This window comes from Pongo pygmaeus, chromosome 19 (genome assembly GCF_028885625.2).
Source record: "Pongo pygmaeus isolate AG05252 chromosome 19, NHGRI_mPonPyg2-v2.0_pri, whole genome shotgun sequence".
Lineage (NCBI taxonomy): Eukaryota > Metazoa > Chordata > Mammalia > Primates > Hominidae > Pongo > Pongo pygmaeus.
Window position 1 is genome coordinate 8,350,151 of NC_072392.2, and position 22,369 is coordinate 8,372,519.

A 22,369-nucleotide genomic window follows, 5' to 3' on the forward strand; every position below is an offset into this window, starting at 1 on the left:
GACAGTCAGCTGAAAAGGTGAGTTATGTTAATTCCAACTAGAAACAAACCCTGAATTGTTTGCTTCAGCCCACTGGAGTCCAAGAGTGGAGTGGGAAGTCCTGGCACGAGGGGCTGGGGAGGAGGCAGGGTTCTGGCCACGAGCCCTGCATTTCTGGGCTCCAAGCTCCCCAGCAAGAGGGGGAATCTGAAGGTCTGCCCTGGCTCTGGGTGCTATGATCTAATAGCTTTGTAAATGCCTGCCTGCCAGCAGCTGTACTGTACAATTTCTCATCAATTTCAGAATGCTTTAATACGACAATATGAAAGCTGTTAAGCAATCCCTTCTATGGGAAGAAGAAAGGCTCTGATTTGTGTCATACTGCATTTGTTCTCTGGCAGCAAACTAGCATTTCATGGGATGCCACACACTTGGGAAATCAACTTTGGGTAGGAGATGCAAACTCAGGGTGCCTAGGAAATCAGGGGGCGCCGTCCTAAAGCCCAGCCTTCCCTGACTGGTCACGGAGGCCGTCTGTCCTCCCGGCCTCTGAACGCTTGCAGCTCTTGTCTCACAGCTCAAACCAACTTCTGTCTCCCACTCTGGTTATATGTGTTCTCTGCCCATGCAGTGGGGAGCCCTTCCCGAAAGGGGCATGCCTGTTTTGTCTCTGACTGAGCCTAGTTGGTAAGTTTTGGTTTACGGCAGCAAAAACCTCTTACTTGGCTTCCTGCTCAAGCTGCTCCTCCAGCTGCCCAATCTTGGCCTCCAGGGCTGAGATGGTGGCCTTGAACTTGGACTTGACAGCACCCTCGAGCTCCTGCAGCTTGGCCTTCAGCTCCTTGTTCTGCCGCTCCAGTTGCTGGCGTGCGTTGTCACTCTTCTGGGCAGCGCTGCGCTCGGCTGCTAGCTCGGCGTTCAGTGTGTCCACCTACAGAGGAGAAAGGAGTTTAGTCACTTGTGCCTGATGGGTGGCACAGCCCTCCCTGGGTGACGGGCTTCTGCATGGGCCACCTGTAGAGTGGTCTTGCGGAAGCGGTCGTTGAGCAGCTCCATGTTGCTCTGCTCCTCTTCCAGCTCCTCCTCCAGCTGTGCGATCCGAGCTTCCAGACGCCGCTTCTCATCCAGCAGCGCGGACCTGGCGGGGAGAGGAGGAGGGGGCGGGTCAATCCCAGCTCAGTGCAGCACGGGAGCCTCAGGGAAGGCTCCTCCACCCACCCTGTTGCTGGAAACCTGAGCAGCCATCCTGAATTTTCTCTTTCCCCTGCACTCATCCCCGAATCCATCAGTAGGTCCCACTGATGACACTTCCAAACACCCTCCCCCCCTGCCACCACCCAGATGCAGGCCTGTCCTCTCTCACCTGGACTGCGGGGGTGGCCTCCCGCTGCCCTGCCTGCCTCTCTCCAGCTGTTCTTCACAGACAACAGCCAGAGTTGCTTTCAAAACGCAGGCACGACCCCAGCCTCCCCAGCGCTGAAACTCTTCAGTGGTTTCCAATGCACCGAGAATCAAATTCTAACTACTCACGATGGCATGCTCAGAAAGGCACGTGATGGGCCTTCAGTTCAGTAATTAAGTGGAGAAACCAACTGAACTGGAGAAAAAGATAATGACTTTTAACGAAAAAATGAATTCAGAGAAAGGTCCTATCTGAGAAACCTGCTTGCCAAAGCTAGATGGAAAGTGAAGGCCTGCAGTGCCTGTTGGTGCACCCCACGGCTCCCACCTGAGGTGTGCGAGGCTCGGCAGGACTGGCACGGGGTACTGTGGCTGAGGCAGCCCAAGCCCAGTGAGGGAGGAGCAAACCACCCGCTGATGCCAGGTGCGTGGACACCTCCAGCCTTCTCAGCAGTGCGCGTGCCTGAGGGCGAAGAACCCACCCCCGGCCGTGGGAGACTCACTTGCCAGAGGCGCTGTTGGCAATCTCGTCCGCCAGTTCATCTCTCTCCTGCTCGGCGTGTCGGCGGGCTCGCTCAGATGAGGCAAGTTCCTAAGCAGTGGAGACTGCGTTAAGCTCTGGCTGTGAATAGTTTCCTTACCTGTGGAATCTGACAGTGCCTGGAGCTACAGCGACCTTGCTCCTGTCACTGTTTACCTGCGCCTCAAGCTGTCATTTAGATTTGAGAAATTAAACTGGCAAGAAAATCCGCTCGGTGCAGGCCAGCCAGGTGGTGTGTGGTGTCAGCATCTGACACAAAAATGTCCAGAGGAAAGTCTTCATTGCCATAAGGGCTTTGCCGTCACCTCCAACCTAAGAGGTGGCTATGTTCCTGCCCTTCTTGGAAAGCTGGTGCTTCTTAATATAAACTGAGCATGAACTTTATATAAACCCTGAACCCTAAGAAACATGAGCTATACCAACTTATGGCCCTGAAGTATCTTTCACATAAACAGTTTGAGATCAAGGACGCTGGCTGCACAGACCAGTGTGGATCCAGGCAGCTGTGCTGCAACAAGGATCAACGCTCCCACGGAGCGGAGGCAGGTGGGCGCCTCCGCAGGGGCTCAAGTGTTTACAGAGCTGGGCCTCTGAGGTGGGCAAGGCCTCTTTCTTGAAGGGGACTATGGCTTCACAGGGGGCTCTCAGAGGACTGGGCAGGACAATGGGGACAGCCCTGTGCCTGCCAGCCCACGGGAGGAACTGCCTGATGGCTGCTTTTCCATAAACTTCTTTGGAAAGATGATTTGCCATGGAAAGGAGTCAAGGATGCATTTATCTTATAAATGAGGGAACTGAGGCCCACCTGGATGAAGATACTGGCCCAAAGTCCCAAGGTTAGTCAGCAGCAAAAAGTCAGGGTTCCGACTCCCTGTCCAGGGCTCTTCCCACCAGCTGCCCCTTCCAAAAGATGCCACATTTGGCAAGAGCACACCTTGAAGGTGTCTTAGGAGCAGGGCTGCACGGGAGCTCCTCTGTCTGCTCCAGCATGTGCACCTGCCTTACATGAGTGGAGGCTGAAGGTCCTCTGACAGGCCTGGGTTCTAGCACATCCTGGCACACAGGGCACGGTAGGAGTCAGGAAGGAAAAAGAGGCAGCAGACGGAATGTTCCAGGCCTGATCCCAGGGCCACTGACTCCAGACAGCTCTATCATCTGGCCTCTGGTGTTTTGTCTTCTTGGGCCTATGAAACACTCACTGTCCACTGGCTGGCGGGCAGGGCTCTAGGCAGACTGAGGGACCCACGGGAGAAAGGAAGGGACCCCAGGGCCTCTAAGCCAGATGAACGGAGGTGTTTGAGGGAAGGAAAAGTGTCAGAAATAGGGTGAAGGGCAGGGCCAGCTTTCTGGCTAATGCAGTGTGAGTCAGGCCTTGCCTGAGAGTCTGAAAGAAACACTTTCAGAAAAAAACAGTGTGGTACAGAGAATGCCGCTTGGACACTTGGGTAATGGCCCAGGAGCGCTCTCTAGGAGGCGGGCTCCAACAGCCACATCGCCTTTGGGGAAATGAGCATTTGGGGATCTCACCAATCAACTCCATGATGGATACATAGAGCTTACACATCTACTTCATTGATGCACACACATCGTCTTTAAGTACACACGGAACACTTACAAAAACTAACATGTTCTAGGTCCCAGAGCTCTTTCTCAGCATTCTCTGACCACAATGTGATAAAACTAGAAATCAACTTAAAAAACAAGCAAATGCCATACCTTTGGAAATTTAAACCACAAGCTTAAATTATTCACAGGATGAAGAAACCATAATAGAAATTAGAAAAATTTAGAATTACATGACAATGAAATTACTCCACATCAAAATTTGTGGAACATGATGAAAACCGATCTTAGAGGGGAATTTACAGTCTTTTATAAACATATTAGACAAGAAGCTTGAAAGCTGATGAGCTAAGTGTCCAACTCAAGAAGTCAGGAAAAAAAAGGAGCAAAAAATGGTGAGATAGAGGACAGCAGAATGAAAACCTCTTGAAGCTGGCTCTCAGGTTCTCTCTCAGGGTCGGCTCGGTGTTTACTGATCTGGTTTTGAGTTCCTTGTTCATTCCTGGCACCTAGAGAGCCGTCCTCCTTTCTTGCAAGCACAACTCTGCCTTTGCTAATATTTTATCCAATATTTATAGGTGTTTGTATTGGGAGTTTTTTCATATTACCTGATAATAACATTTAACTTATCTTTTCAGGTTTGAAGAAATTTTGATTATCCATCATTTATACGGTAACGTGTATATTTAAGTGTGCCTTGCACTGTTACAATTCCTATATGCAACACTTTATCATGAGAACTTACAAAAAAGATAAATGAAGGAATAACAGGAATTCAATGAAACAAACTTCTCTCCTTTTAAGTTATCACATGAGTAGTGCTTCTGTGTAAAAACAAGGCAATTTTGCATCACCAAGGCTGGAGTTACACAGTTCTTGTGCTTATCAACACTTCCCTTCCCTGCACAGGGGAACAGGCCAAGAAGGTGGCCTGAAAAGCTACTCATCAGCTCCTTTGCCTTTTGCCAGGTAGAGGAATATATATGAGCCGTGTCGAAGTGATAACTTTCTGTTTCCAAACTGAAGCAACAAGAAGGTTGAGGACCATATTAAAAATGGATACTTAAAAAAATAAAAAAACCCAAAAATGTATACTGACATTACAGTGGGCTACAAAGATATTAAAATTTTTTTGATCTTGGAGAAATTTCAAGGGCAAATATATTTGTTGAATAAATGGATGAATAAGTAACAAACCAACCTCCTGCAATTGAAGGATTTCTGCTTCCAGACTCTTCAATTTCTTTTCACTCTCTTTGGATTGAGCAAAAATCTCATCTCTGGATGCACGAGCTTCTTCTAATTCACGTTGGTAATCCTTCATCTGAGCCTAAGATTAAATAAGAAGGTTTTGGGGTGGTTTACATTCTTAGTTTTAGTTAAAAAAATTTTTTTTTTTAGAGATGAGCCCTGGCTGTGTTGCCCAGGCTGGTCTCAAACTCAAGGCCTCAAGCATTCCTCCTGATTACAAGTGTGAGCTGCTGTGCCTGGCCCCATTCTTAGCTTGTAAACATGGTATTTTTTTTTCTAGATTATAAAAGTAATATACATTCATTGTAAATATAAAAGTATATGGGAATGACAAGGATATCCTAAGAAAACTACAGATCAAAATGAAATCCCTTATGAATACAAATGCAAAAATCTTCAACAAAATAGTAGCAAACTGAATCTGGCAACACGTATAAACGATTATACGCCATGACCAAGTGGGATCTATCTGAGGAATGCAAGGTTGGTTTGACAACCAAAAATGAATTAATGTAACCATATGATCATCACAATAAATGCTGAAGAAGCACTTGACAAAATCTAATACCCTTTCAATATAAAAATACTCAACAAGCTATGAACAGAAGGAAATTTCTTCAACTCTGATTAAGGGCATCAATGAAAAACTGACAGCCAATATACTTAACGATCAATGACCAAATGCTTTCCCTCTAAAAGATGAGCAACAAGACAAGGATGTCCGATCTTGCCACTTCTACTTAACGCTGCAATAGAGATTCTAGCCAGGGTAATTAATTAGGCAAGATAAAGAAATAAAAGATATCCATATTGGAAAGGAAGAAGTAAAACTAGTTCAATTTGCAGATGATCTGATAATTGTATATAGAAAATTTTAAGGAAGACACTGAAAGAATTAGAACTGCTGGTAATATGGACAGTAAAAGAAAAGAAAGCTCACAAGAACTAACATGAGTTTAGCAAGATTGCGGGATACAAGATCAACATACAAACATCAATTATATTTCTGTACACCAACTATGAACATTCAAAATCAATTACATTTATAATAGCATCAAAACAATATAAACTTAGGTATAAAGAAAAAAAGAAGTGAAAGACTTGTATACCAAGAACTACAAAACATCACTGAAAAAAATAAAAAAGATCTAAATAAATGGAAAGGTTATCCATGTTTGTAGACCAGAAGACTTAATATTGTTAAAATAGCACTACTCTCCAAATTGATCTACACATCAACACAATAAACTATCAAAACCCAAGCTGGCTTTTTTTTTTTTTTTGTGGTGGCAGAAATTAACAAGCTAAGGCAGGTGTGGAAATCATTTACTCATAAAGAATTTATGTTCAGAATACAGAATTGTTTCAACTCAGTAACTAAAAGACAGCTCAGCTGTTTAACCTCGTCATTAGAGAAATAAAAATAAAAGACACCATGAAATGTCACTTCACACCCACTAAGATGGTTACAATCAAAAGATGGACAATAACAAACGTTGACAAGATGTGGAGAAATTGGAACCCTCATACATAGCTGGTAGGAACGTAAAACTGCAGTCACTGTGGGAAACAGTTTGGCAGTTCCTCAAAGTTAAACACAGAGGTACCACCATATAACCCAGCTCAATTCCACTCCTAGGTATATTTCTGAGAAAACTGAAAGCACGTGTCCACACAAATGCATATGACTGTTCATAGAGGCATTATTCAGAAGTCAAAAAAAATGGAAACAACCCAAATGTCCAACTGGGGGATAGATGAGTGAAATGTGGTAGATATATCCACACAGTAGAGTGTTGTTCATGTGGCTACATGGATGAACTTTGAAAACATCATGCTAAGTGGAAAACCAGTCACAAAAGGCCACATATTGTATGATTCCACTGATATGAAATATGGAACAAAGGCAAATTTATAGAGACTGAAAGATTAGTAGTTGATTAATGCAGGATGCAGCAGGGATACAGGGAATGGGGAGTGACAGCTAATGGGTGGAGGATTCTTTTGGGAGGGACCAAAATGCCCCAAATTTGATAGTGGTGATGGCTGAACAAGCCTATGAATAACTAAAAAACACTGAAAACACTAAACTGGCGAATTGTGTGGTATGTGAACTATATTTCAGTAAAGCTGTTAAAATCACAGTATTATAGTTTATATTCTTTGTAATTAATTAGCTTAATAACTTTTGTAATTAGCTAATAAAAATCTTGAGCCCAGGCTGCAGTGAGCCACGACTGCACCACTGTACTTCACCCTGGGTAGCAGAGTGAGACTCTTAGCTCTGGGGAAAAAAAGAAAAAAAAAAATCTTTATATTTAGCTTCTCAAAAAAAAAGCATATGGAAACAAGTTTCTACCAACCTATTATCCAGAGATGACTTTCCCTCCAAACTTTTTTCTAGGTATAGTATGTCTGCCTACATGTCTGTATGTGAAAATGTATACACACACGTGTGTAGAGTTACAAGCCAAATCGCCCTACACCATATTTTCCTTTATTCATTTAAGTCCGGCCATCATTCCCCACACACCCCATCACTTAGATGGTTAGCAGTCCATTGACATTTAGGAGGTTTCCATTTTTGCTATCATAAATAACAACACTTCTGCTAAAGATCTTTGTACATAAAAATTTCTTCTTTATATTTTGTTAAATTTTCAAGATGTGGTATCAACAAGGTCAAAGGAAAAGTTTTCATTAATGGACTAGCTCCCCTGAGAAGTTGCTCCCATCCATACTATAGGTGGGGGCCCACGGCCTGCCTGCTCACACCGTGAACTCGTGCCGAGATCACTTCTTGTCATTGTGGTGGTAGTGAAAACTGGCACATCGTCTGGGTAGAAAAAGTGACGATTAAAACAGACCAAAAAGATCACAAAAGCTACAGCACTAAGGGGCTGGGTCAACATGACCCTCCTCTCGAGGAGAGGAAGGGTGGGTTCTAAGCATCGCCACAGGCTCTCAGGGCCACGGAAGGCCGGCATGGTGCCTCCAGCCCAGCTGTGTTGCTAAGTGCATTCAAGTATCTCCTGTGGACACAGCGGACACACAAGCACTGTCTTTATGGCCTGCTGCCCCACCCCCGGCCACGCTGACAGCGGTGCTGTGCCCCCAGGGTATGTGACAGCGGTGCTGTGCCCCCAGGGTGTGTGACAGCGGTGCTGTGCCCCCAGGGTGTGTGACAGCGGTGCTGTGCCCCCAGGGTGTGTGACAGCGGTGCTGTGCCCCCAGCTTCACTGCTGGACTCTGTAAAAGCCACACAGGTCATGTGGTGCTGGCTCTCAGTGGGGCCACGTGATGCCATCCAGAGACTCCATGGGTGGCAGCACATACCTGGAGCTTGCGGAGCTGCTTAATCACCTCATCCCGAGCTTTGTTCGCAGTCTCGATTTGGGCTTCGAGGTCCTTCAGGTCTATCTCCATCTTTTTCTTTGAAGCCACAGCAAGCGCCCGCTGTTTCCTCTCATCCTCCAGCTCTGCCTCGAGCTCCCGCACCTAATGGACAACATCAGGTTATTCTGGGTTACATCCAAGTATCTGCTCACAGAACAGGCAGACTGTTCTCAAGTGGGGGCTCTGGTGACTCAGGTGAGTGGAAACTTCTGTTACTCTGTAGCGGTCTCTGTTACCAAACAGTTACTATCAACGGAAAACCACAGTAGCTGAATTTTGTTCAAAGGGGTCTTTAAACACCATCACCTAGTACGAACCATCCCACTGACTGTTACGAGGGCATGTGAGAAGGCCAGTGACCTGAGCTCAGGGTGTAGATGAAGCCAAGATGGAAAAACCCAAGACAATGCAGTAACCATGTAATAAAGGCTGGGGCAGGCACAGAGCAGGCATGGGGTGGTTGCTAAGAGGTACAGAAGACTAAGCAGACATGCCTGTTTCCTAGAGCTGTGAGGACATGGGGCACGGCCATGTTACAGGGGTGTCAGAACCAGGCAGAAACTGCCTTTGATCAGCAGGAAAGGGGGGAGCACTCAAAGCTGTTCAGTGGAGGAGGGACAAAATGAAGGCCAGCTCTGGAGCAGGCAGATGGGAGAGTGAGGATGAGTAAGATGTGGGCTGGAAACCGAGGTGGACACACCTTTCAGCCACTCACTCACTCTGCAGCACTCTTCACTCAGTGAGCCTCCTAGTGTGCAGTGGGGATGGGGAACTACGCTCACACTGTGTGAGGGATGCTCAGAAGAAGGTGCTCTGGAGTCCTTAAACCAAATCCTAACGCCTCTGTCACCAGTGACGAGGACCAGACACAGAGCTGTTGAGCTCCAAACCTTATCAGCCCATGAGTCCACAGGGACCGTGTGTCATTGCCTTGACATGGTCTTCTCAACCTGTCCTGCTTCTTCCACTTATTCAGCCATACATGAATGTTTTGTCATGTATTTATTAAGGTACAGGTCATAAATACCTTAATAAATACCTGCGCCCTATGTAGTGCTGTAGCAGCTGGAGGCTCAGGCAAGCAAGGAAAGGTCCCTGCCTTCACAGAGCTTCCGCTTCCTGCAAAGAGGATGATGGCTGGTGTGGGAGCTGGTATGGAGGCACCAAGGCTTGACGGAGTGGTGGCTCCACTGGTCCTCTCCAAAGGGGAGAAACAAGGCCGCTGCTGCTGCTGCTCTGCAGGGGTTGGCATGGGAGAGGAGGAGCAGGGCAGCTGCCTCCGCATAGTGCAGAGGTGCTTCTCATCTGCTTGTTGTGATCTGCAGAGACCTGGGGCTGTACCTCAAGGCACAGGATAGCAGGAGGCTCCTAATGTAGAGCCACTTACATGAATTTCAAAGTGTGGTGGTTTAAAAAATTTTCCACAAATTCTTTAATACTCCCCACCTTAAAGAGTTGGAGCATAATCTCCTCTTGAATGTGGGCCAGACTTAGTAACTTGCTTCTAATAAACAGAATAAACAAGTGATCACATGAGACTTGGAAGATTAGGTCATAAAAGGCCCGGAAGCTTCCTCCTTGCTTGCTTTCTTTTGGATCTCTCACTCTCCTGAAGCTCCCTCCAGGACACTCAGGAGGCCCACGTGGCGAGCTGCTGAGGCCTCCTGCTGACACCATGTGTGTGAGCCAGTTTGGCATGCTCCTCCAGCCCCAGTCAGGCCTTCGGATGATGCAGCCAGGGCCAAGGTCCTTACTGTACCAGAACCACTGACTCAACCGCTTCCCAATTACTCACCCACAGAAACTGTGACAAAAATGTTGTCACAGTTTGCAATAATTTGTTAAGCTTGGGGTAATTTCTTATCCAGCAATAAATGACCAATAATTAGTGAAGTGAAAATAACAAAATAAAGCAAAATTCAGTAATTCCAAATCTGGCCGGGCATAGTGGCTCATGCCTGTAATCCCAGCACTTTGGGAGGCCAAGGTGGGCAGATCACCTGAGTCCAGGAGTTTGAGACCAGCCTGGCCAACACGATCAAATCCCGTCTCTACTAAAAATACAAAAATTAGCTGGGCATGGTGGTGCGTGTCTGTAGTCCCAGCTACTTGGGAGGCTGAGACAGGAGAATCACTTCAACCTGGGAGGCAGAGGTTGCAGTGAGCCAAGATTGTGCCACTGCACTCCAGCCTGGGTGACAGAGTGAGACTCCATCTCAAAACACACACACACACATACACACACACCCCAAATCCAAAACCTATTGCCATGAACTGGAAGGGACTGGCAAAATATCCACAATTCATTTTTAAAGTATTTTAGACTAGAAATTTAACATACATGCAGAAAAGTGTCTTCACTCAGAAAAGTATATGACTTATACATGGATAGCAACTTTATAAAAGGACAAATTTAAATTATCTCCTCTTTTTCCTTTTGAAGAGTGATCTAATTATTAGGACTTGGGATCCGAACTGCAGACATCTGCCGAATCACCGTGTCTGGGATGCATCAATTCTTTCCTATACCCACGTTCCAAGACAAGGAACTTGAACCTAACCACGGATTCCTTTGGGAGTCCACTGAGGGCTTTCTAACTATCAGTGTCTGGCTTGTAAGCAGCAATGATACTGTCTGAGAAACAGAAAAACCTAAACTAATTACAATAAAATTTAAATAATAAAATTCTCAAATGACCAAATAAATTCATTTTACTCTGTGTTACTCTATGTTTACTCAGATGTGTTCTAACACGAATGAACAGGATACTGACCCAGAGGTGGGCTTTGAGAGCCTGCACCCCTTGTTGTGGAGGCCACACCCTCTGCCCTACCTGTTTGATCAGCAGCCGCTTCTTCTCTTCATTCTGCTCATCCCTAGTTTGCAGGTCCCTCTCGAACTGCGCCTTCATGGCCTGCATGTTGACCTCCAGACGAAGCTTGGCATCTTCCGTGGCCTGGAGCTCGTCTTCCAGCTCCTCCAGCTGGGTCCTCATTTCCTCCACCTGCTGCTCCAGGGCCCGTTTGGATTTTTCAAGTTCGTGAACCTAAACCACCGAAGCATCAGGAAAGAGTTGACTGGGGTGGAGGCACGTGTGAAGAACAGCAGTCTTCCTGTTTTACAGGCCCACTTGCGGCATGCTGGCCACTTTGGTCCCCCTGGGCCGGCCCCCTGCCGCATGCACACACATCCTTCCCTCTCCCCCGAAGGCTGCTGCTATTCTCCATTTCAGTGTATGCAGTTCAGAACTACAGTGTGGATTTCTTTATTCACACGTGTTCTCTGGTCATCCTCCTCTGATGACCTTTAAGCTGAGAGCTCTTCAGTGAGCCAAAGAACAAAGGAAACAGCCATGTCAGGGAACCTGTCTGTTGACTGACTCCTTGCCTGCTGTCTGTGAGGAACAAGTACAACAGTATACCTCTTCTTGCTGTAGAAAAGATCATTCATATTGAAAAGCACATGTGAAAACTGCTGATTATTAGGGTGGCTTAGGCCTAAGAAGCAGGGCACAGTACACAGGCCTTGATCTTTCTCTGGACAAAGCTGCCCCCAGCACCACTTCCCTCATTCTCTGCGCCAAGCACTGTGCTGAGAGCTCCACCTCCTGTGCCCTTTGACCCTCGCAGCAGCCTTTGGAGGGAGGCTTTGGTGCTGCTGTGCACCCGCTCTGGGGTCCAGGACCACTGCAGTTCTCACGGGGACAGGCGCGGGGAATCTTAGGAAAGGAAGAAGGTCCATTTCTACACAGTGTCTGGTGCTCAGTAGGCACAAAAGACCTGTTTGTGGGATCAACATGTGAGTGTTGATGCTACAGAAAACGAACATGAAATCAACTGTAGAGTTCTCTCTCCACATTTCACTGTGTAACTATGGCCACTTCTACTTTCAGTGGCCTCTTCTTGTCCATGGGCCTAGTCCCTGGGCGCCAAGTTGTAGGAGACCCAGCAGAAAGGTGGGACCACCTTCGCTGACTTATGATGTGGCCAGATGGCCCATAGCACATGAAAATGAGACCCTGCCTTTTTAGAGGACTTTGTGTGCTTTTCAAAGCAGATGCAGTAACTTCATGAAATTGGGCAAGTATAATGTCCATCTGGCAGATAAGAAAACTTAGGCTTCAAAAGCTTAAGTGGCTTCCCATGGTCAGAATGGAAGCCTGTGAAGGAGCCAGAGAACCTTGCCTTTGATACCAGGCCTGGGTTTGTTTTGCTATCTTCAACACGTCATACACTAAGGGAGAGATGTAGGGTAAATAAATATCATGGCAGCTCTTGTGGAAGATGTATGCAATCGAAAGAAAAACTGTGCCACAGAAGGCTTCCAAGCTGTGGATAAGCCCCCAAAGCCACTGAAGCTCTCAAAGAAAACAGTGGGGCCTCCCTGGGAAGAACCAGGTCAGAGGGAGCTGCCATTCCCTCCTCCTCCTCTCCAGGTCCCCACTCACCTCATGTTTGATAACTACCTGTGACGGCAGAACCATGAAACCTCTTGTTGAAAGGCCCTCCTGCCAGGATGCAGGCTGGAGCAGGGAGGGCAGTGAAAGGACAAGAAGAAACATGTTCACCTCCAGCCAGTGCTGGGGGGAGACTGCAGAAAACCTCACAACGGTCCCAGAATACCTGAACCCCCTACGCGTGCACAGGCCAAAACACTCCTAGATGGCTTTGCTGCTGGGCTGTGCATTTCCAGGTCCTTCAGGCTCCCCTGAGGAGTCGCCTGCTCCCGTGTGAAGGTCCGGGCCCCCGGGATACTCTCCCGTGCGGAAGTGTGGAGCCCACCAGGCGACTTACGTTCTTTCCCACATCATCTTTGGAGCTCATGAGGTCTTCCATGTCTGCTCGGAGCTGCTTGTTCTGCCTCTCGAACTCCTCCTTGGCCTCCAGGGCTTCCTCGAGGGCCCGGGCCAGCGACAGGGCTTTGGTTTCTTTCTCTCGGGCCTCGGCTTCGGCCCGGTCCCGCTCTTCCGCATGGCGAGCAGAGATGCTCTTCTCTTCTGCTAACAGCTGTGCAGAAGGGGAGGGGGGAATATGAAAAACTGAAACAGTGACATCAACTTTTCTCTTCCACCACGTGGCTGATTTATCGCTAGAGTGCTGCAACTAGATTATGGTGTTCTTGCATTTCCTTTTTTTTTTTTTTGCTTTCCCCCTTTTTCCAATTTTGATATAAATATGTATCACATTTAACTGCCTTTAAATAAGATTATTTTAAACCAAACGAACAAAAGCAAGAGCTCTGTCAGGAGGAAACAACATGTGGCCAACCCACCTGGTCAAACTTCTTCTGCTTCTTCTCCAAGTTGGAGGCGACCTGGCGCTGGTGGTCCAGGTCCACCGTGAGGTCGTCCAGCTCCTGCTGCAGGCGGTTCTTGGTCTTCTCCAGTTTGTCATACGCCAGTGCCTTCTCCTCCAGGCGCTGGCTCAGGGCCTCCGCGTCCTTCAGAAGCTTCTTCTTGGCTTCTTCCAGACTTTCAATTGTTCCCAGGTCGTCATCTACTTTCTTCTTGGTATCAGCCAACTAGGTTTTGTGTAAGGACAAACAGAAAGATCAGTATTAATGTACTCAATTGGGGCAGGGCATGGTGGCTCACACCTGTAATCCCAGCACTTCGGGAGGCCGAGGTGGGAGGATCACTTGAGGTCAGGAGTTCGAGACCAGCCAGGCCAACACAGTGAAACCTCATCTCTACTAAAAATACAAAAATCGCCTGTCTGTAGTCTCGGCTACTGGGGAGGCTGAGGTGGGAGGATCACTTGAGCCCAGGAGGCGGAGGTTGCAGTGAGCTGAGATCACGCCACTGCACTCCAGCCTGGGCGATAGAGTGAGACTCTATCTCAAAAAACAAACAAACAAACAAACAACAAAAAAAACCCCCACAAAACTCAATTGGTTTTTGCATTTGAAGAAAAAAGAAAAAACCTTTTGTTTTTAATATTTTGAGAGAAGAAAAATCAATACTGTGATTTTAAAACAAATGAGTCTTAGACTGTCACTTAATTTCTTAGCTAATAGTCTATAAAATGATGACTGGATTGAAATCTTACATCGTTGACACAGTCCTAGGTCCTTATTTTAGGGGCTTCCAGCATTATAACCAGCATGTGGCTGAGTCAAAGAAAAACCATTTAATGGGCTTAATTTAGTACAACCTAATTAACTGTCCCAAATGGAGTTGAGACAGCCCAGCACAGCAGGGCCAGGAGCTGCTGGAGACACACATTGAGGCCACGCGGCTTCCTAAAGAGGACGCACACCTGGGACTGCAGGGCCAGCACTTGCTTCTCCAGGTTCTTCCTGGCCTCCTCTTCCTCCTCCTGCTGTTCCTGAAGACTGTTCTTCTCCTCTTCCAGCTGCCGGATCCGACTGCTCAGGTTTAGTTTCTGGCGTGTCTCCTCCTGAAGAAGCTCCTGTGTTTTTTTTTAAAAGGGCAACACTTCCGTTATATTTATCACCAAAACAAATACACCTGTATTAAAGAATTCATGTCGTACAAAAGAGACAGCCTCAGTGCATGAGAATGCCCAGTGACATTAAAAACAGATGATTTAAAAACACACACAATAACTTTGTAAAAGCTCTTCACACCAACACTGCTTCAGACTCATCTCTGAAAAATGAATGGCAGTGCCATCCACCCAGGGGCCCAGGCTGGAGCCTCCAGGCATCCCCGAGGCCTCCCCTCCTGTGTCCCCCACCACACCCCGCCTCTCCTCAGTCATGCCTGGAATCCCTTCCTCTCCACCCCCTACCCCGTCCTAGTTCCGGCCCTCAGCCCTTCGCACTAGGATCACCTCTCCCGTCTTAGGCATACCCTCAGTTATCGTCCTTTATATTTCCTGCCAGATTGACTTCTAAAATGTAAGCACAAACATGTTTTTCCTGTTACTTTCAGACTGGAAAATCTTCAGAGGCATTGGTTGTGTGGAGCAGAATTTCTGGGCTCTGGCTCCGGCCTCCTCGAGTCTCACTCACCAGGCCACACCTTGTCATGCATGGGGTATGCTTTGGTTAAAATGAACTTGTCCCCAACTGCCTAATTATTCCACTTTTGGCCTGTCTGAGTTTTTTTTAAATCCCCAGCACCTAGCCTAAAGCCTGGCAAATAAACACTCATAAATGTTTGCAAATCTAACAAAACTAAGCTGTAAAACTCGAAGAATAAAGTGCTACATTATTTTCAAGTAACCCGTAGCTGACTTAAAAACATCCCTAACGGATGATGCAATACAGATCTTAACAGTCTGATAAGCCTCAACTCACCCTTTTACAAAATGGACTGTTTCTCACAGGTCAGCACAATGAAATTCCAACCATAAGGAAACAATCTTATTGGAAATGACCAGCAAGACATTGTGTGCAGCAGGACCATGGCTTGGGTCAACCACAGCCCAGGCAGTGGCCGTGAATGGCAGCTGGAGCTGCCTCCGAGGCCACCCACGTGCCTGCCAGACACAGGAACCCCAGGGACTCTACATCAAGACACTGAGCTTCCAGGGAGAAATCCCGAGTAGCAAGGCTGGCTCCAAATAAAAGTATGATATAAAACTAGTAAGAGGTGACACAGAAGCCAATTCTGGGGCCAGCATATTTCACCAGCTTATATATTACAGAAATGTTAGTTACTATAAAGACCCCTTGCTCCCCGGGGAATACCTGTGTGTCCTGTAGTTGAGACTCAAGACTAGCTGCATCCTTAGCAAATTTAATGCCCTTCTTCTCTGCTTCTTCCAGAAGGGTGGAGACGTTATCTAGCTCATTCTGTAAGGAGCAAAAGATTAAATTCAACTCAATAGTAAGTGAGCAGAAAGGGTCTAGAAACAGCTTTTAAACAGAACACAAATAGAGAAGAACTCGGGGGGAGTGTGAACCTGAAACTACCCATTCAGTTAAGGAAGACTCACCACCAAGAGTCTGTTGCCTTCAAACGGAGCTCAAATAAGTAGGTACCAGAACCTGCCTCCCTGGCCACCTTAATAGTCTCTACCCATGGAAAGGACAGGGGGCGGGGGTGTCTCCTGACTGGTTTCCTACCTTCTTCTATTTTTATCATGAAGAGACAAAAATTAAAGCAAAGCCTTTGAAAGAGTGACTGTATCCTCTGTGGGGAGGCTGAAGGCCAGCAGGTGCTTGATTTTGGTCCTCCTTTACAAGATGCGTTAACCATATGCTTTGGGAGGAAAGTATAATTCACATTCTTATAGAACTTGAAGCTTCTATAAAAGGGATAAAAGAAAGTATTTTTCTTTTTTTTTTTTTTTTTTGAGACAGAGTCTCGCCCTGTCACCCTGGCTGGAGTGCAGTGGTGCAATCTAAGCTCACTGCAACCTCTGCCTCCTGGGTTCAAGCGATTCTCCTGCCTCAGCCTCCCGAGTGGCTGGGATTACAGGTGCGTGCCACCGCACCCGGCTAATTTTTTGTATCTTTAGTAGAGATGGGGTTTCACCATGTTGGCCAGGCTGGTCTCGAACTCCTGACCTCGTGATCTGCCTGCCCCGGCCTCTCAAAGTGCTGGGATGACAGACGTGAGCCACCACACCCGGCTGGAAGTTCTTTTAGGTTTCAAAAAACTGGTATTATATATTCATCATGAATATTTAAGCTATTTCTTATGGTCAGATTTAATTAATAATATTTTTTTCCTTCCCAATTAATGATATTTCTAAAATATTTTCCAAACAAATCTTCATGGTATAAGATGCTTTATAATTTTTGACGACAGTGGGCGCTGGGAAGAAGCAGAGGGACGCAGAGGGGCAGCAGGGCGCCGTGGGTTCTTGCTTGTCCTCGTCACACCGGCCAAGGGAAGGTGGACGGTGGCACAGCCACAGCGGAGCACATGCTGCAACGCTTCCATTTTCCCTCTGTTTAGCAACATCCTTCACAGAGCTCGCGCTTCATCAGTCTTGAGAACAGTGTGGTGGGGAAGGGCTCCAAAGTCAAGAGGGACTCCTGCCTTCAGCACCAGCTCTAGAAGTTGCCAGGTAAGTCACCGAGGGGGCAAGAGCCTTAGCTTCTTTGAGCTGCAGGTTCCTCACCTACCAGAGGGGTTGACTGAGGATTAAATGGGGAAAAACGTACATGGGAGCCTAGCATATGCCTGGTGCGGCACAGGGGACAAGGAACTGTCACTCCCCTCTCTTCCCCGCCGTAGGCGGAGTTCATAATGCTGTTTCGGAGATTTTCTCTTTTAGGAATAGCTTTCCAGATGTGTGAGAGCACACACACAATATTTCAGTACCTACATGTTAACACGGCAGGCCAGGACCGCCCTCCTTCGAAAGGCCTGCTTGCGATGTTGACCTTTGGCTGGTGTGTGGGAACTTGAATTTAGCAAGAGTTCCCACTATTTCCTAAACGATAAGGGTGGCTTTTCTCTAAACTGTCCATGTAAACAATATGGTCTATGTTGAACACCTGCGTTTCTTCTGGGAGTCTGCAATTTGGGTTTATGCTAGGCAAGAGGTGCCTAGGTAACCAGCCCCTAATAAAAACCCAGGGGGCCGAGTCTATAATGAGCTTCTTGGAAGAAAACATTTCACGCATGCTGTCAGGACTCACTGCTGGAGGAATTAAGCACGTCCTGTGTGACTCTGCTGGGAGAGGACTCCTGGAAGCTTGTTCCTGGTTTCCTCAGGACCTCAGCCCTTGTGCCCTTTCCTTTTACTGATTTTTGCTTTGTATCTTTTCACTGTAATAAATCTTTGCCATGAGCAGGCCTCTCTGCTGAGTCCTAGAGTCCAGCCCTTCCTATCCATAGGTTCCATCTGTGGAGTCAACCAACCATGTATTAAAAATATTCAGAAAAGGGCCGGGCACGGTGGCTCACGCCTGTAATCCCAGCACTTTGGGAGGCTGAGGCGGGTGGATCACGAGGTCAGGAGATCGAGACCAGCCTGGCTAACGCGGTGAAACCCCATCTCTACTAGAAATGCAAAAAATTAGCCAGACATGGTGGCAGGTGCCTGTAGTCCCAGCTACTCAGGAGGCTGAGGCAGGAGAATGGTGTGAACCCGGGAGGCAGAGCTAGCCGTGAGCTGAGATCGCGCCACTGCACTCCAGCCTGGGTGACAGAGCGAGACTCTGTCTCAAAAAAAAAAAAAAATTTTTTTTCAGAAAAAACCCCTGCATGTGCACTGACTATGTACAGTTCATGACTCTTTTGGGTTATTTCCTAAAAACATGACTTTTTTGAGTCGTTATTTCCTAAAACATACAGTGTAACAACTTTTTACATAGCATTTACATCGTCTCAGGTATTATAAGTAATCTAGAGATGATTTATAGTATATGGGAGGATGTGCATATATGCAAATACTATGCCTTTTTTTTTTTTTTTTTGAGACAGAGTCTTGTTCTGTTGTCCAGGCTGGAGTGCAGTGGCGTGATCTCGGCTCACTGCAATCTCCACCTCCCTGGATTCAAGCGATTCTCCTGCCTCAGCCTCCCGAGTAGCTGGGATTACAGGTGTGCACCACCACACCTGGCCAATTTTTTTGTATTTTTTAGTAGAGACAGGGTTTCGCCATGTTGGCCACACTGGTCTCAAAACTCCTGACCTCAGGTGATCCGCCCACCTCGGCCTCCCAAAGTGCTGGGATTATAGGTGTGAGCTACCATGCCTGGCCCCATACTATGCCATTTTTATTAGGGACTCCAGCATCAGAAGATTTTGGTATCTGCAGGAGGTCCTGGATGTAATCCCCCAGTGGATACCGAGGGCTGACTGTATATACTTTTGTACACACTTCTGCAATGAACATTCTTGAAGTTGACTCTGTGTGTACATCCTTAGTTAATTCCCTAGGATAAATGACTAGACATGGATTTTTCGGGTCTAAGGATACTCCCAGTTTTAAGGCTCATGATCTAAGACTGCCAAATTGTCCTTTAGAAAAGGTTGCACTAGGCCGGGCACAGTGGCTCAAGCCTGTAATCTCAGCACTTTGGGAGCCTGAGGGGGGCGGATCACGAGGTCAGGAGATCGAGACCATCCTGGCTAACGTGGTGAAACCCCATCTCTACTAAAAATTCAAAAAATTAGCCAGACATGGTGGCGGGTGCCTGTAGTCCCAGCTACTCGGGAGACTGAGGCAGGAGAATAGTGTGAACCTGGGAAACAGACGGTGCAGTGAGCAGAGATTGTGCCACTGCACTCCAGCCTGGGCAACAGAGCGAGACTCTGTCTCAAAAAAAAAAAAAAAAAAAAAAAAAAGGTTGCACTAATTTATACCAGCAGTGTAAAAAATAAAACTCTCGTAAATCTTTGCCAATGTGAAGTATAATTTTTTTGGTCCATTGTTCCTATTCTCTTATTTACTGGACTAATGGAGAAGCTGAAGTGCTTAAAACTGTTAAGCAACTATAAACACAATTCAAAATGGAAGTCCAATTCATGCTATCTTCTTAAAATAAACATTATTTAACTTCATCAAAGTAATAGACAGTAGGGACACCTAAGACTCGATGTATTTACTGGATAGCAATTTTCAGGTATTGCACAGCACACTGGCCATGGGTCTCTTATTGCACAGAGGGATACAATGGTAAATTAGGGACATGCTACAGTGGGACGTGTGTAGAGTGGAGGTTTCCAGCTTACCTGCAGCTTACTTGCTTTCTCCGCCAGCTCCACCCTGAGCCTGTCGCCTTCGGAGACCTTGGCATGGAGCTCTTGGACCTGCGCGTCGAGCTTCTTCCTCTTGTGCTCAGACTCGGCCTTGACCTGCTGCAGGACCTTCACCTCACACGCCAGCTCCTTGTTATCTGTCTCCAGGCCCTGCTTGTTCTTCTCTAGATTTGCTTTGAACTAGGAGACGGAAGGGAAAACATAATTCACTTGTTATTTTCTAAAACTCCATACAGAGGACTGCTTTTTGAGTCTGCAGAATTGTGCCTAACACACAGTGAGTCTGTAGTCAACATCTGTTGAATGAATGAATGAAAATGTTTGCTGTTCTGAGTGTGAGGATTTCTATGTAAGGAAAACACGCGCACATACTGCTCCGAGGAGCAGATGCAGATATTTAGGGGCTCACTGTGCTAAGTAATTAGCCTTGTCCATGCCGGGTGTGTCCTGTCTGCAGAGTAATCACTCACACTGTCCTCTGTATAAAACAAGTGTTGTTAGTGTAAAGAATTGTTTTACACTTGCTAACATGAGCAAGCCCCCTTGGTGCAGGGGTGGCCACAACAGGATGTATCTCTGATGACATCTTGTCTCAGGGACAAGATTGGGTGTAGTAAGGTGGTCACATGGGAATCTGGGCCAGACTGTCTGGCTTCAAGCTGCCTTTCCACGAACCAGCCGTGTGACCCTGGGTTAATTACCTAACACCGCTGGGCCTCAGTTTCCTTGTCTTTTAAATGGGAATTATAGGAGACTGTGCCACAGGGCTGTAACAAAGATTAAGGAAGGCAATTCACGTAGGGTACTTAGCACAGTACCTGACACAAACGTAAATGTTCCGTAAATGTTAATATTGTTATTGTCTAAATTAAAAGGTGGCATGTGGCTAGGCAAAGAACAGAAAGATGGGGAAACCGGAGCAAGAACCAAGTCACAAAGGCAAGGATGATTATGGGAAGTCACAGAGGCCAGTCTGCACAGGAGGGTGGCATGAGTCACAGGGCACATGAAATTAAGTTTCAGGAGAACGGAAACCTATGTCTGAGATACAGAAGCGAGAACAATGAATGAAAGCCAACACTGTGTTTGGTGGCTGAGGTGAGATACAGGCAGGGAAGGACAAGAAGGGAGAGATGAATGTCAGGAACCCCTGAAGGGGAACATCGGCAGGACTTGTGACTTACTGGCAGCAGACAAGTAAGGGAAGAATGACTTTCAAACCATTTGGGGTTTTGAGTGAAGCCACTGGGAGAAGGATTTAGTGAGAGGAGACACTGGGGAGGACTATGTGGTGTGAGATGGCGGCTGGATCCATGCACTTGCGTCTGGCTTTTCTTCCTAAGGAGACTGAGTGTTTTCAGAAAGCCGCTCCTGCCCTGGCAACTGGGTACCCAGCAGCCCACTCAGTGACGTACAGAGGCTGGAGCCTAATCAATACATGACTGAACAGAACGGGCAGATAGGATGGGAGTGGCTCTGACGCGGGACTTTCTCCAGGCCACAGCACACGGCAGGGTCTCCCTTACCCGCTTGGCCTGTTCCAGCTGCTCTGAGAGCTCCTCCAGGGCTGTTGCGTGTCTTTGTCTCATATCCTGGATTTGGGCTTCATGGTTCTTAGTTTCCTCCTCAAGAGCCTTCTTCAGCTCTGCCACTTCTTGTTCACGTTTTGTACTAGAGAAGGACATTTTTAAAGAGAGATCAGAATTAGCTGACTGATTAAAAACACATTTTCTTTTTGAAAAAGTACTGTTTTTGTTTTAAATATTACATAAATTCCTTTAATAAATATTTGATGTGCTACTTCCAGTAGGCTGGCAGGTCTATTACTGTGATATCAGAAATCCTCCTAGAGAGCTGACTAGTGGTTCATGCCTGTAATCCCGGCAATTTGGGAGGCTAAGGTGGATCACTTGAGCCTGGGAGGTTGAGGCTACAATGAGCTATGATTGCGCCACTGCACGCCAGCCTGGGCGAGTGAGACCCTATCTTTAAAAAAAACAAAAACAAAAACAAAAAAACCAGTGCAACTTCCATGCCAAGACACAGGGTGACATCCCTAGGGGTCTTCAAATTGTTCTTGGCAGTCTGGTTTCACTGGAGGTCAGGAATTGGTTAACACAAGATGCCAAACTGCCTGCCATAGCCCCAACAGACTTGAATAAAACTGGAAAAAGGGAGTCTCCCAGAGATTTTCAGAAGTGAAGGGGTGGCAAAGGCCAAATGAATCAGGACGTTGCAGTGTAACAAAGCAAGACTCTTAGCGTTCATGTGAAGAAGCCGCAATCAACTAACATCCTCCCAAAACTCTACCAGGAAATGGCTTAAGGTTGGGGAGGAGGGCATTATCTTTTGGAGGGGCAGGAAAATTAAAAGGCAGCTCAGAGGGTTCAGAAAGGGTCTCTGATGTTTGATATGAGAACGCAGCAGGTCCATGGCCACAGAATTGGAATGTTCTGACATAAACTGTGCTTTTATCTAACCTGCACTTTACGGTATGACGATCTCATTAGCATTAAATATCTTTCCATGGCTTTCTAACATTTTTAAAATTGGCTGTAACAAATACAGGGTAACTTGAATAACCAGAGTTATTCACTTTCTAGAAGGG

General features: G+C 46.8%; 1 protein-coding gene across 4 annotated transcripts in view; it reads right to left on the reverse strand.

Annotated features, from left to right (window-relative positions):
• The window catches only part of MYH10 (myosin heavy chain 10), a 154,983-nt gene that overhangs the window by 5,158 nt on the left and 127,456 nt on the right, over positions 1-22,369 (reverse strand). For all 4 annotated transcript variants that reach the window (XM_054456792.2, XM_063657069.1, XM_054456798.2 and 1 more), the window contains 12 exons: positions 21,288-21,432; positions 19,735-19,941; positions 15,789-15,893; positions 14,390-14,542; positions 13,404-13,652; positions 12,926-13,138; positions 10,966-11,178; positions 8,072-8,233; positions 4,686-4,814; positions 1,884-1,972; positions 994-1,117; positions 702-910 (listed from right to left, as the gene is read on the reverse strand). In XM_054456792.2, the coding sequence (XP_054312767.2) occupies positions 702-910; positions 994-1,117; positions 1,884-1,972; positions 4,686-4,814; positions 8,072-8,233; positions 10,966-11,178; positions 12,926-13,138; positions 13,404-13,652; positions 14,390-14,542; positions 15,789-15,893; positions 19,735-19,941; positions 21,288-21,432 (1,998 nt within the window). The remainder of the gene's footprint in view (positions 1-701; positions 911-993; positions 1,118-1,883; positions 1,973-4,685; positions 4,815-8,071; positions 8,234-10,965; positions 11,179-12,925; positions 13,139-13,403; positions 13,653-14,389; positions 14,543-15,788; positions 15,894-19,734; positions 19,942-21,287; positions 21,433-22,369) is intronic.